This window comes from Euleptes europaea, chromosome 1, assembly GCF_029931775.1.
Source record: "Euleptes europaea isolate rEulEur1 chromosome 1, rEulEur1.hap1, whole genome shotgun sequence".
Lineage (NCBI taxonomy): Eukaryota > Metazoa > Chordata > Lepidosauria > Squamata > Sphaerodactylidae > Euleptes > Euleptes europaea.
The window spans coordinates 178,335,017-178,349,254 of record NC_079312.1 but is presented as its reverse complement, the minus strand read 5'-3'; the positions used below and the strand labels follow the sequence as shown (position 1 = coordinate 178,349,254).

Genomic DNA, 14,238 nt, shown 5'->3' with positions numbered 1-14,238 from the left:
CTTGGTACACATCCTTTTGCGTTGTCCTTATGTATACCAACTTAGGCTAAAATAGATTATGTGCGTGTGCGTAAAGTGCGTCAAGTCGCAGCCGACGTATGGCGACCCCTTTTTTGGGGTTTTCATGGCAAGAGACTAACAGGTGGTTTGCCAATGCCTTCCTCTGCACAGGTATTCCTTGGTGGTCTCCCATCCAAATATTAATCAGGGCTGACCCTGCTTAGCTTCTAAGATCTGACGAGATCAGGCTAGCCTGGGCCATCCAGGTCAGGGCAGATCATACCATGGTATTATATATTATACCATGTAAATAGATTATACCACGTTTTAACAAACGATCCGCGTTTTCTCGAGCAACTTTGGAGCAATAGGTTCAGTTCCTCTTAGAGGACTCCGACCCTCAGCGTACTTATTTTGTTGCTCGTTTTTTGGAGGCTGCAGAGAAGAGTCGAAGGGAGGTGTTTTCAGAGATGGGTCTTATTTAAGTGTTATGGTTTTATTGTTCAAGACCTCGGTCTAAGAACAGGGGGAAACAAAGAAAGAAAGAAGAGCCCGTCCACTGGAGCTGAAATCAGTGTGGGGAAGACAAACGCTATTTTTTTTAGTTCTTTGGCTCCACTGCCCCAGCTGACCTCTCCGCCCCTTTCCATTTCCCCCAGGGACCCCTGAACCAACAAGCCAGCAGGAAACGGGTGGAGGTTAGCGCTGCCCCTCTGTTGGCCTGGCACCAGGCTTCCTCCCCCCGCCCCCCACCCATTTCCTCTTCTGCTTTGTGGACTGAATCGGCAACTGCCTGGCGACACTCTGGGGCCTCTCGTCAGCCCACCTCTATGCTACCACCGCTGCAGTGCTGCGGTTTGAGCGTCAGACTAGGATCCGGAAGCCCCTGATAAGGGAGGGACAGTGGTGATTTGGGGCAGAGAGGATTAGAAGAATAAGAATCATAGAAACATAGAGTTGGAAGGGACCACCAGGGTCATATAGTCCAACCCCCTGCACAATGCAGGACATTCACAACTACCTCCCTCCCCTCACCCCCAGTGACCAGAAGATGCCCAAGATGCCCACCCTCTCATCATCTGCCTAAGGTCACAGAATCAGCATTGCTGACAGATGGCCATCCAACCTCTTCTTAAAAATCTCCAGGGAAGGAGAGCCACCACCTCCTGAGAAAGCCTGTTCCACCGAAAAACTGCTCTAACAGTTAGAAAATTCTTCCTAATGTCTAGATGGAAACTCTTTTGATTTAATTTCAACCCGTTGGTTCTGGTCCGACCTCCTGGGGCATCAGAAAACAACCTGGCACCATCCTCTATAGGACAGCCTTTCAAGTACTTGAAGTCATCTATATATTATAATTCTAGGAGATCTCCAGGGCGCATCTGGAGGTTGGCAACCCTTCTCCCTTCTGACCTCTTCGTGTGTGTGTGTGTGTGTCGGGTGCAGTGGATGGGCACAGAGCCCTACTGGCTGCATCGCCAGCCGCCTGCCCCTGTTCTGCCAGGCGGCGGGGGGGCAGAGCTCCTTACCTTCGTCGATCTCCGTAACATGGCACTCCTCCAGCGCCCCCGAGGGGCTGTGGACCTTGGCGTCAATCACCCCCTTGGCCCCGTTCAAGCTGACGGCAAACGAGGCTGGTTGGTTCACTTTTAACCCTGACTCCTGGAAGCACAGAGCGCGTTAGAAGGCGGGAAAGATTTGGGGAGGGAGAGGGAAGATGGCATCAGGCTTCGGCCGCGGCACCCCCTCCCTTTCGCCCACGAACACGAGACCCCCCCCAAGGCCACTTACTGGAGCCCGTCGGCTTAGAGAGGGAGAGCTGCCCCAGGAAAGCTGGACGACGGCGCAAGCGAAGGGAGGGAACGAGAACGAGGGAAGGGAACGAGAACGGGGGAAGGCTTGGCCCCGCGCCCCGAAAAGCAGGAGACTGAAAAGTCTTCAGGAGCGAGAGAGGGACTTGGCAGAGGAGCGCCCGGGGAAGCTCTCCGTCTTTAAGCCCCGGCACGAGACGCAGGGCCTGTTAGTAGTCTTTAAACGAGACACGAGAAAAACCCCAAAGCAAATCCCTGCGGGGCTGACAGAGTTGGGCACCGTTGCTGTTCCAAGGCTGGCGTGAGATACCCGCCGGTCCTCGCCTAACATCTCTCTCCACCCTTCCTTCTTTCACCCCCATAAATGGCTGTATCTATTTTTATGCACTCAATTTTACACATTTTGTTCATATCGTAAGCTGTTTTGAGCTCCGTAAGGAAGGAAGGCGGCTAACAAATGTTTTCAACAAATAAAATAAGATGTCCGGCCACTGTGCTGTCTCACAGCACAGGCCGCCTGCGCCTTAAATTCTCCCCAAATCCAATACCCCCTTGCACCCCGCCACCAATCCAAAACCTTCCCCATCTCAGGGGAAGGGACAGCCAGCCTGGAAGGGCATCGATGCCTACTCTGCCCAGCCGCCGAGGGGGGCAACGGGGTGGTTTCTCCCAGTGCCTCACCTGAAGACTAGAAACAGTGAGTCGGCGGGCATCGTCGGAGGTGGAGGTGGCTGGCACCACGAAGGGGCTGTCGGGAATGTGTTCGTCATTGAACTTCACGGAAACTTCGTAGTCTCCTGCCGAGGAAAAGAGAGAGAGAAGAGGGGGGTGAATAGGAAGCCCAGCTATGGGGGCGTGTTTGGCACCCGCGACGCTCCCAAGTGCAGGCCGTTTCAAGCAGCTGTGCAGAACTATCAGTGGCTATTCTATCAGGACTAGCAATGGGCTACTAGCCATACTGACTAAAGAAGAAGAGTTGCTTTTATCTGTTGACTTTCTCTACCACTTAAGGCAGAGTCAAGCCAGCATACAATCACCTTCCCTTCCCCACAACAGACACCCTGGGAGGTAGGTGGGGCTGAGGGAGTGTGACTAGCCCAAGGTCACCCAGCTGGCTTTGTGTGCAGGAGCGGGGAAACCAATCTCGTTCACCAGATTAGCCTCCGCCGCTTATGTGGAGGAGTGGGGAATCGAACCCGGCTCTCCAGATCAGACTCCACCACTCCAAACTACCGCTCTTAACCACTACACCACGCTGGAACCTTCATGTTCAGAGGCAGTAAACCTCTGAATACTGACACCAGGAGGCAACATCAGGGGAAGGCCTCGGCCTCTGTGCCCTGTTGCTGGACCTCCAGAAGAACTGGTTGGCTTCTATGTGAGACAGGATGCTGGACTAGATGGACCACTGGTCTGATCCAGCAGGGCTCTTCTGAGGTTCTTCTGAAGTCCTCAGCCTCTGTGCCCTGTTGCTGGACCTCCAGAGGATCTGGTTGGCCACTGTGTGAGATGGGATGCTGGACCGGATGGACTCTCACTGGTCTGATCTAGCAGGGCTCTTCTGAGGTTCTTATCGAGGGAGGCCTCAGCCCCTATGCCCGGTTGTTGGCCATCCAGAGGAACTGGTTGGCCACTGCGTGAGATGGGATGCCGCTGGTCCTTGCTATTCCATCTCCAGGTCAATGCCAATCCCAACGCAAAACTCTATTGAACGGCCTCCATGATTAAAAAGGTAAAGGTCCCCTGTGCAAGCACCAGGTCATTCCTGACCCATGGGGTGACGTCACATCCCGACGTTTACTAGGCAAACTTTGCTTTACGGGGTGGTTTGCCAACGCCTTCCCCAGTCGTCTTCCCTTTACCCCAGCAAGCTGGGTCCTCATTTTACCGACCTCGGAAGGATGGAAGGATGAGTCAACCTTGAGCCGGCGACCTGAAACCAACCTCCGTTGGGATCGAACGCAGGTCGTGAGCAGAGCTTGGACTGCAGTACTGCAGCTTATCACTCTGTGCCACGGGGCTACTATTAGGGCCTACTATATTTCCCTTTCCTCCTGCCGCAAATCTGTAAATTGTGTTGGGTCAGTTTATCTCACGGCCCCCTCAGCATGCAGAAAGGCCTTTTCAAGTCTGGCTCCTACCCAGGGAGTTGACAACACCCTGCCTGTCGGGTAGTCCCAGAAGGCAGCTGCCATTTTCCTGCACTGTGCAGGGGGTTGGACTAGATGATGATGACGAAAAAGAAGAGTTGGTTTTTATATGCCGACTTTCTCTACCACTTAAGGGAGACACCTTCCCTTCCCCTCCCCACAACATACACCCTGTGAGGTAGGTGGGGCTGAGAGACCAGTGACTAGCCCAAGGTCCCCCAGCTGGCTTCGTGTGGAGGAGTGGGGAAACAAATCCAGTTCACCAGATTAGCCTTTGCCGCTCATGTGGAGGAGTGGGGGAATCAAACCCGGTTCTCCAGATCAGACTCCACCACTCCAAACCACCGCTCTGAACCACTACACCACGCTGGGTGTAGTGGTCCCTGGTGGTCCCTTCTAACTCTAGGATTCCACGCCAGGCAGATTTCCCTCTCTTTGGCTTACTAGAGCCATTGCCAAGAGAGGAGAGGCTAGGACAAGGCTGTAAAACAGTGGCTGACAGGAATAGTAAGAATAGTTCCAGGCCTGGTTTATTTATTTATTAATTTATACCCCGCTCTCAATCCACGGCCAAGGTTGAGCCCAGCGTCTCTCCCACCCCCCACCCCATGGTACTGGCAGTGATGCTATGCAACTGGTCAGGGCTACACCACTAGTCAAGGTGCAAACAGAATGCTACTGCCGGCATCACAGGAGTTGCTGCGCTCAGCCAGGCCCCAGGAATCCCTTGGGGTTTTCTCAAAAAAGGGCTTCTGCGGCCAGCCTCCTGCTCCAAGTCACGATAGAAGAAGAAGAAGAGTGTTTTTATATGCTGACTTTCTCCACCACTTAAGGGAGGATCAAACCAGCTTACAATCACCTTCCCTTCCCCTCCCCACAACAGACACCCTGTGAGGGAGGTGGGGCTGAGAGAGTGAGACTAGCCCAAGGTCACCCAGCTGGTTTCGTGTGGAGGAATGGGGGAATCAAACCCAGTTCTCCAGATCAGACTCCGCCGCTCCAAACCACCGCTCTTAACCACTACACCATGACGGCACCTGATAGCTTACCGGGTTCTTGCACAATGTAGGAAACGCCGCAGGAGCCGTCCTTCCGGTCCTCAAACGCGATCTCTGCCTTGCTGGGACCCTCCACGGCGATGGACAGGCCCCCGGCCCCCGCTTCCCTGGTCCAAATGCTGAATTCAGCTGAGATTGGGGGGGAGAGGGGTAAAAAGGAGAAGTCTTGTGAAAAGGAGGGAAGAGGGGACTCGGGCATACTCCGAGGAGCCCTGCTCCAGAGTTAGCTGGCGTTGCGGCCGTTTCCAACAACAAAGGCTTCCTCAATGGGGAACAGGAGTTTGTTTCAATAGCTCTCATTCAATCCGCTGGAATAGTCTGCCTGAAAATCCTCCCAATACCCAAGAAAGCAGTTTATCTGGACGCAAAACCCTGGGAGATTTGTACACAAGTGCGTTACGTATTCTAAATTAAGCCCTTTATCTACCCCACTTCCGGCCGCAGCATACCTGGCACGCCGGCTTCGGCTCGCTCCAATCCCGGGCCGCCTGCCCGCACCTTGTGCGCCCCACCCTCGCCAAGAGGGCCCACGGTAAACTGGAAGGGGCTTCCGGGAACGTGCTGTTCTTTGTACTTGACGCTGACCGAGTGGATGCCCGTCTCGGTGGGCACGAAGCGGATGCAGTATGTGTTGTTCTCGGCCTCCAAGATCTCCGCCTCGTGGGACTTGCCCGACGGGTTCGTCACTTGAGCGGTCATGTCTCGGATGTTGATTTCTTGAGGGGAGGAGAGGTCACAAAACATGGGTTATTGGTATGCTTGGATACCACCTCTGCGAGTTCCCTGCCATCCATCTGCACCATGCCGCACTAGGCACCCAGGTTTGCAATGCAGCCGCAGGTGGGGCAAAAATAGTCTCTGGCATCACACATATGAAGCCGCCTTCTGCCGAATCAGACCATCGGTCCATCGAGGCCAATGATAGCCTATCGCCCTTGTTGAGAGGGAGGCCGGGATGCAGCCAGACCGCCAATCTTTCAACCATGACGGTTGCCATCCAAGATCACATTAAAAATTTTTTTTTCATTTTCCAAATTAAACATACAGACATACAAACATAAACAAATCACTACATTTCTACTCAAGGCTATAGCTGTATGAGCAGTACTAGACAGACTAAATTGACAGAACGATCGATCGACAGAACGATCGATCGACAGAACGATCGATCGACAGAACAAATTACTAGATAGATAGAACAAATTACTAGACAGACAGATAGATAGAACAAATTACTAGACAGACAGATAGATAGAACAAATTACTAGACAGAACAAATTACTAGATAGAACAAATTACTAGATAGAACAAATTACTAGATAGAACAAATTACTAGATAGATAGACAGATAGATAGACAGATAGAACAAATTACTAGACAGACAGACAGACAGATAGATAGAACAAATTACTAGATAGATGATAGATAGATCAAATTACTACCTAGATAGACAGAACAAATTACTACCTAGACAGATAGATAAGATAACTACATTATATTGGAACAAACTTATAGTTACAATTCAATTACTGCCTTCTTTAACTTTTCTATATTCTGCTTATATTTTCATATCTGATGTCATTTACTTGCTTTTGACATTTACATTGTCATTGTGTGTCTAAAAACAGGGGCAAAAGGCGGGGAAACGCAGGGGGAGAGCGAGGCGACCTCTGACAGTCAGAAACGGCAGGAATAATCAAAACAAAGACCCGAAATCGTCGGAGGGGTGACAGCGAGGGGAAACAGCCATGCATAAAAGGCCACGGCTGTACTGTAGCAATCACACAACGGAACTGTCTTGTCCACACGAGAAAAATCCAGGTTGCAAGTTCCTTTCTATAGCACGCTTACTGGTGCAAGATTCAACAACGCGTGACCGCAGCCAGGCCAGAAGGGAGAAGTAGTAAATATCAAAACTGGCCACGAGCGAGAACTGTTTGCCGCAGCCAGGGTTGCAGGATTCGTTTTCTGTCCAAGTGGGGCATAACCCAACCGCGATTCGCTGACCACTCACTCACCTGGGATTTTCAAGCTGAGGTCACACTGGCTGCCGATGTTGGCAACTGATGGGGCTTTGCGGCTTCTTGTGATCGTCTGCTTCATGCGCCCCTCCCCGGTCACCTTCACAGAGAACGGACTCCCTGCGCCGGAAAAGAAACAGAAGGGGGGTCAAAAAAGGGAAACAAGAAGAGCAGTTGGTTTTTACATGCCGCTTTTTCTCTACCTCTAAGGCGTCTCAACCCGGTTTCCAATCACCTTCCCTTCCTCTCCCCACAACAGCTACCTTGTGAGGTAGGGGAGGCTGAGAGTGTTCGGAGAGAACCGTGACTAGCCCAAAGTCACCCAGCTGGCCATTTGGAGGAGTGGGGAATCAAACCCGGTTCTCCAGATCAGAGTCCACCGCTCTTATGGAGGGGTGGGGAATCAAACCCTGTTCCCCAGATTAGAGTGTGCCGCTCAGGTGTTGGAGTCAAAAAGGGAAAAAAGAGCAGACACAGTTCAAAGGAAGCCAGGTATAGATGGGGATGGGCTTGTGGTCTCTCTCTTTAGCCCCCATTCCCAGCAAGGTAGATCCAGGAATTTCCCCCCTCCCTGCTCTTCCTCTATCCTCAGGGCAGGAAAGATTTCCTGCTAGCAGGAGGGAACTCCTGCAAGCTTGGCTCTGTCCCACCATGAAAGGGACGATGGGAACAAAAAGGAAACCTCCCCATCCACAATCTCAGAATAGCTAATCTGTGAAAGACTGAGACAGCGCAACGTCAGCACAATATCCAATGCTGTATGGGTACAGCCACAGCCGTCAATGCTGGTTTCCTATTAGCAAACAACTACTCTGAGTAGCCATGCCTCGGCAGCCCAGATCGAGAGTGGGGGAGGTGAAGAGCGGTCATATTGAGGAGGGTGCCGAGTTGTTTTCTGTTGCCCCAGAAGGTCGGACCGGAACCAACGGGTTGAAATTAAATCAGAAGAGTTGCCGTCTAGACATTAGGAAGAATCTTCTAACACTTACAGCGGTTCCTCAGTGGAACAGGCTTCCTCGGGAGGTGGTGGGCTCTCCTTCCCTGAAGGTTTTTAAGCAAAGGCTAGATGGCCATCTGTCAGCAATGCTGATTCTGTGACCTTAGGCAGATCATGAGAGGGAGGACACCTTGGCCATCTTCTGGGCATGGAATATGGGTCACTGTGTGTGTGTGTGGGGGGGGGGAGGTAATTGTGAATTTCCTGCATTGTGCAGGGGGTTGGACTAGATGACCCTGGTGGTCCCTTCCAACTCTATGATTCTATTCTATGAGATGGCTGGCTCACGGGCCGGATAAAATCTCTCAAGGGGCCAAATCCTATGTTTGACACCCCTGCCCTAACTGTCCCGATCCAACGTGTGAACTCCACAGCCAAGAGGGAGCGCCCCTTACCAGGCACGTGTTGGTCTGCAAACTTGATGTTGATGATGTAGTTGCCGGGTTCGGTCGGGCAGTAGGTGACTTTGCAGGTCCCGTCCTCCAGGTCCTCCGTGTTGATGTCCACCTTACTGGGGCCCTCGATGGACAGGCTCAAACCGCCGTACCCTAAAGGGGACAAGAAGAAGGTTAGGCACTGAAGGATTCTGCCGACGCAGGTCCCGGCAGCCCTTTCTACTACAGTGTGCATTAAGCAAACTATATTGACATCCTGCATCGGGCCCAAAAACCTTCACCTACGTAGGGCTGCCCTTGAGACTGACCTGGCAGCTCCAGCTGGTTCAGAATGCGGGGGCGAGGCTCCTTCACATGATCACACAAAGCTGCCTTCTACTGAATCAGACCTTTGGTCCATCAAGGTCAATACTGTCTACTCAGACCGGCAGTGGCTCTCCAGGATCTCAGGCAGGGGTCTTTCACATCACCTACTTGCCTAGTCCCTTGAACTGGAGATGCTGGGGATTGGACCTGGGACCTTCTGCATGCCAAGCAGAGGCTCTACCACAGAGCCACAGCCCCTCCCCATGGCTTTACATGCTCCTTACGGGAGACTGGCCCAGGGAACATTGTGAAGCCAGTGCTTTACCACTTGCACTGGCTCCAGCTGGAGTATCAGATCAGGTTCAAAGTGCTGGTTTTTGACCTTTAAAGCCTTACGTGGCCTGGGACCCTCGTATCTGTGCGACCGGCTCTCCTGGTATACCCCCCAGAGGATGCTAAGATCGTCGGATGAGACCTTGCTGGTGGTTGCTGGCCCAAAGAGTGTGCGGCTGTCCTTGATAAGAGCCAGGGCCTTTTCGGTCCTGGCTCCGGCCTGGTGGAATGCTCTACCCGGTAACGTCAGGGCCATGCAGGACCTAAAAGAATTCTGTGCTCTAGGCTGATCCTGCATTGAGCAGGGGGGTTGGACTGTGTGTGTGTGTGTAAAGTGCCTTCAAGTCGCAGCCGACTTATGGCGACCCCTTATGGGGTTTTCATGGCAAGAGACTAGCAGAGGTGGTTTGCCAGTGCCTTCCTCTGCACAGCAACCCTGGTATTTTTTGGTGGTCTCCCATCCAAATACTAACCAGGGCTGACCCTGCTTAGCTTCTGAGATCTGACGAGATCAGGCTAGCCTGGGCCATCCAGGTCAGGGCGGGGTTGGACTAGATGGCCTGTATGGCCCCTTCCAGCTCTATGGTTCTATATACTTGTCAGGGACGCTCTAGGCTGATCCTGCATTAAGCAGGGGTTGGACTAGATGACCTCTATGGACCCTTCCAACTCTATGGTTCTATTCCAGTTGGTAAGAAAAAATCCCAACACTGCACTGTTTTCAAATTAAAAGCCCCCTTCGTACCAGCGTCTCTCGTGTCGATGATGAACTCAGATGGCTCAAAGGTCCGGCCCTCACTGAGCCCGGGACCCGACACCCTCACGCGGCTGGCGTCCCCGATCTCCGACTGGCTGATCATCACGGTGATGGGGCTGTTGGGAATATGCAGCCCGTTCTTCTTGATGTTGACAATGTGCTCCCCGATCTCTTTGGGGACGAAGGAAATCCCTGCGGAACGAAGAGAAGACCCATCATTCATCCGTTAACCCAGTCCGGGAGTATATCGTGTCAGACCCGCGTCAGAGGCCTCGCCCGCTTACCAACATGACCGTTGCGGAGTCTTTTCAGCAAGCAAGGCTCCTCACGGCCAGAAGGCGGGACCACGGTGGCTGTCAGCTGGCTCAGGTCCGTCTCCGTGATGTTTAAGGGGATGTCGGCAGAAGAGCCCACTTTGAGGTGGGACATGCGCATGGTATCGTCTCCTGCGAAAGCAGAGAAAGAAAGAAGAAAGACAAAGAAGAAGAAAGAGAAAGAAAAGGAAGAAGACAGACAAGAAAGAAGAAGACAGACAAAGAAGAAGGAAGAAGAAAAAAGAGAAGGAAGAAGAGGAAGAAAAAGAAAGAAGGAAGAAGTAGAAAGAAGAAAGAGAGGGAATAAGTAGAAGAAAGAAGGAGGAGAGTTGCTTTTTATATGCCGACTTTCTTTCCCACTTAAGGAAGAATCAAACCGGATTACAATCGCCTTCCCCTCCCCACAACAGACACCTTGTGAGGTAGGTGGGGCTGGGAGAGTGTGACTAGACCAAGGTCCCCCAGCTGGCTTCACGTGGAGGAGTGGGGAAACCAACCCAGTTCACCAGATTAGCCTCCACCGCTCATGTGGAGGAGTGGGGAATCAAACCCGGTTCTCTAGATTAGAGTCTGCCGCTCCAAACCACTGCTCTTAACCACTACATTACACTGGTTAGATGCCCACCTGCCCACCCCCACGTCGAAGGCTGCACGGATAGGCCAGGCCCTCTAATGTGTGTCTTGGGACTCACCGGTAATCTTGGCAATGAAGGGACTCCCTGGAATGTGTTTGTCGTTGTATTTCACCAGGATGTTGTAGTCACCGGGTAGAACCGGAAGGTACGACACCGTGCAGGTGCCATCCTGGTTGTCGGTGCAGCCGATCTCGGCCTTGGAGGGTCCTTCGATGGCCAGAGACAGGCCGCCTACCCCAAAAAAGGGGACAGAAGATGGAATGTGAGTGGCCCGTTAGTCCTGACGCCCCCAGAAACCAAAATATTCTCTCTTTGAATTAGAACTTTTTAAAAGTCAAAATGCTTAATTAACATCTCTGTATTCTTTAATTTCCACCTCCCATTTATACCCCACCTGTCCTCGTGGTTCAAGGGGGCCGACGATAATAGTTAAACATTATCGCTTAAAACAAAAAATGAAATAGCAAAGCCCACATCTATTCACCTCCTTAAGAGTCTCCTGCCAATCAAGAAGACGAAGAAGAAAAAGAGCTTGTTTTATATGCCGACTTTCTCCACCTTTTCAGGAGAATTAAACCAGCTTACAACCTCCTTCCCTTCCTCTCCCCACAACAGACACACTGTGAGGTAGGTGGGGCTGAGTTGGGAGAGAACGGTGACTAGCCCAAGGTCACCCAGATGGCTTCAAGTGGAAGAGTGGAGAATCAAACCCGGTTCTCCAGATTAGAGTCTGCCGCTCATGCAGAGGAGATGGAAATCGAACCCGGTTCCCCAGAGTAACGTCCACCACTCATGTGGAGGAGTGGGGAATCAAACCCGGTTCTCCAGATTAGAGTCTGCCGCTCTTAACCACTACTCCACACTGTCTCTCCCCCAAAAGCAGCCCCCCAAAAGCCCAAGCAAACACGCAGGCCTCGCAGTGCCTCCTGAAGATCTCCTAGGAGGAGGCCTCCCTCACCTCTTTGGGGAGCCCATTCCACACAGCTGGAGCCACGTTGGAAAAGGCCCCGTGCTCTGGTTGACACCAGACGGGGGCTACCCGAAGCAGTGGGACAGCCGGCAGATGGCTGCCTGATTACCTTAGCTGGCGCACAGGGACATGCTCTTAAACTCACCTTCGCCCGCATCTTTTGTGTTGACCGTGAAGACAGCTGGCTTGTTAACCACCCCGTGGATGAGTCCGGGCCCATAAGCCGTCACGTGGCCACTGTTGACATAGTCCACGTAAAACTGCAGAGGGCTACCTACAGAGGTGGAAGTAAGCACATGGCAGCATTGAAGAAGAACAGCTGGTGTTTATATGCCAACTTTCTCCACCAATTCAATTTAATTTATTATGGTCGCTGACCAGCAAAACAAATATTCAAGAGAATTAACATGATTAAAAAGGATAACATTTAGCAATACATCTGTTCTCTACCTTTAAGAAGTCTCAAGCTGGTTTACAATCGCCTTCCGCCCCTCTCCTCACAATAGACACCCTGTGAGGTAGGTGAGGCTGAGAGAGCTGCGACTAGCCCAAGGTCACCCAGCTGGCTTTGTGTGGAGGAGAGGGGCACGGAACTGGTTCTCCAGATTAGAGTCCACTGCTCATGTGGAGGAGCGGGGAATCAAACCTGGTTCTCCAGATGAGAGTCCACTGCTCCTAGCCACACCACCACGCTGGCTCTCAACTGCTTGCTCATCTCCCCGCAACCTCCGTCAAACCTTGAGGATTCCACCGTCGTGATTCCTCCAAGGAAAAGTTACCTGGGATGTGCATATTGTCGTAACGGATGTCCATTTCGTGCAAGCCAGCCTCCGTGGGGGCGTACCGCACCGTCACGGTACCATCCTTGTTGTCTGTGATGTCTGGCTTTGCCACTTTCCCAGACGGCATGCGCACCTCCCCTGATGGAACAGGAAGCAGAGGACAGGACTTGCAATAATGGGTCTAAATTGCAGGCGAAGAGGTACTGGCTGGATATCAGGAAAAACATTTTTGCAGTAACAGTTGTTCGACAGTGGAATCGGCTACCCAGGGAGGTGGGGAGCTCCCCCTCACTGACAGTCTTGAAGCAGAGGCTGGAGAAGCACTTGTCAGGGATGCTCTAGGCTGATCCTGCATTGAGCAGGGGGCTGGACTAGATGGCCTCTATGGACCCTTCCAACTCCAGGATTCCAAGATGCTATGAGGATGATCAGGGGCCTGGAGACCGAGCCCTACGAGGAAAGGCTGAGGGAGTTGGGAATGTTCAGTCTGGAGAAGAGGAGGTTGAGGGGGGACAGGATTGATCTCTTTAAGTATTTGAAAGGATGTCACTTAGAGGAGGGCAGGGAGCTGTTCCTGGAGAAGAGGAGGTTGAGGGTGGACATGATTGCTCCTCTTTAAGTATTTGAAAGGATGTCACTTAGAGGAGGGCAGGGAGCTCTTCCCGTTGGCAGCAGAGGATAGGACTCGCAATAATGGGTTTAAATTGTGGGAGGAAACGTAGTGTCTGGATATTAGGAAAGCGTTTTGTACAGTAAGAGTTGTTCGACAGTGGAATCGGCTACCTGGGGAGGTGGTGAGCTCCCACTCACTTGAAGCACTCAGTCTTGAAGCAGAGGCTGGACAAGCCCTTGTCAGGGAGGCTCTAGGCTGATCCTGCACTGAGCAGGGGGTTGGACTAGATGGCCTCTATGGCCCCTTCCAACTCTATGGTTCTGTGATGTACTACTGGAAAGTGGGAGGGGCTAGATGGGGCATTTGCCCAGCAGGGCTTCTGACTGGCTGCGCTGATTGAAAGGCATCCTTGTTAAAAAGAGCTTCTGCCTGTCATGTTGAAGAGTTACGAGTTATTGCAACAGCGTGCACTGCTGTCTCAGAATGCCAAAGGTGCCCCCAGGCTCAAAAGGTCGGGGACCCCTGCTGTTCAGTATTAACGGCCCAATCCTACGCCAAGATCCACTTCAGCGGAGGTAAAACTCGGCTTAGGATCGGGACTGCCTGGTCGCTCCGAACTCTTAACGTCCCCGTTACCTGTAATCTCTCCTTTTTTGATCGTGAAAGGGATGACCAGGTCAAAAGGCCTCAGTCCAGCGTCCAACCCGTTCACAGGACGATCCGTCGCCTGGAAAACAAAAAGAGGGACCCCGTCCCCCAAGGGAGTTGAAAATCAAATTGGAAGGCCGGAGGCAACACGGAAGGGTGGGAAACAGCGATGGAACATGGAGCAGACGAAGACAGCCCGGAAAAGCCTCTCGCTAACCTCCCGTTCAGGCCTTATTCGCACCCGGGAGATCAACCCGGCCAAGGGGGTGAGCCGTTCCAAGTTGCAGTTTGCGAGGACAGAATTTGACATGGCTTTCGTCATGTTTCCATCCTTGCAAACCGAAACTTTCCAGCGCTTTTGCACATGCTGAATAATGCACTTTTCAAGGCGCTTTTCAACTGGATTTTTACGGTGTGAAATGGCACGATCCGCTCACAAACGATCTCT

The 14,238-nt window shown here is 52.2% G+C and overlaps 1 protein-coding gene across 1 annotated transcript in view; it reads right to left on the bottom strand.

Moving 5' to 3' along the window:
* Positions 1 to 14,238, bottom strand: part of FLNA (filamin A) — an 89,239-nt gene that overhangs the window by 6,884 nt on the left and 68,117 nt on the right. Inside the window, exons 30-41 of the mRNA XM_056855973.1 lie at positions 13,779 to 13,869; positions 12,527 to 12,667; positions 11,893 to 12,021; positions 10,835 to 11,008; positions 10,113 to 10,274; positions 9,817 to 10,020; positions 8,433 to 8,585; positions 7,038 to 7,160; positions 5,469 to 5,735; positions 5,011 to 5,148; positions 2,493 to 2,608; positions 1,530 to 1,662 (exon numbers count right to left, since the gene is read on the bottom strand). Of these exons, the coding sequence (XP_056711951.1) occupies positions 1,530 to 1,662; positions 2,493 to 2,608; positions 5,011 to 5,148; positions 5,469 to 5,735; positions 7,038 to 7,160; positions 8,433 to 8,585; positions 9,817 to 10,020; positions 10,113 to 10,274; positions 10,835 to 11,008; positions 11,893 to 12,021; positions 12,527 to 12,667; positions 13,779 to 13,869 (1,831 nt within the window). The remainder of the gene's footprint in view (positions 1 to 1,529; positions 1,663 to 2,492; positions 2,609 to 5,010; positions 5,149 to 5,468; positions 5,736 to 7,037; positions 7,161 to 8,432; positions 8,586 to 9,816; positions 10,021 to 10,112; positions 10,275 to 10,834; positions 11,009 to 11,892; positions 12,022 to 12,526; positions 12,668 to 13,778; positions 13,870 to 14,238) is intronic.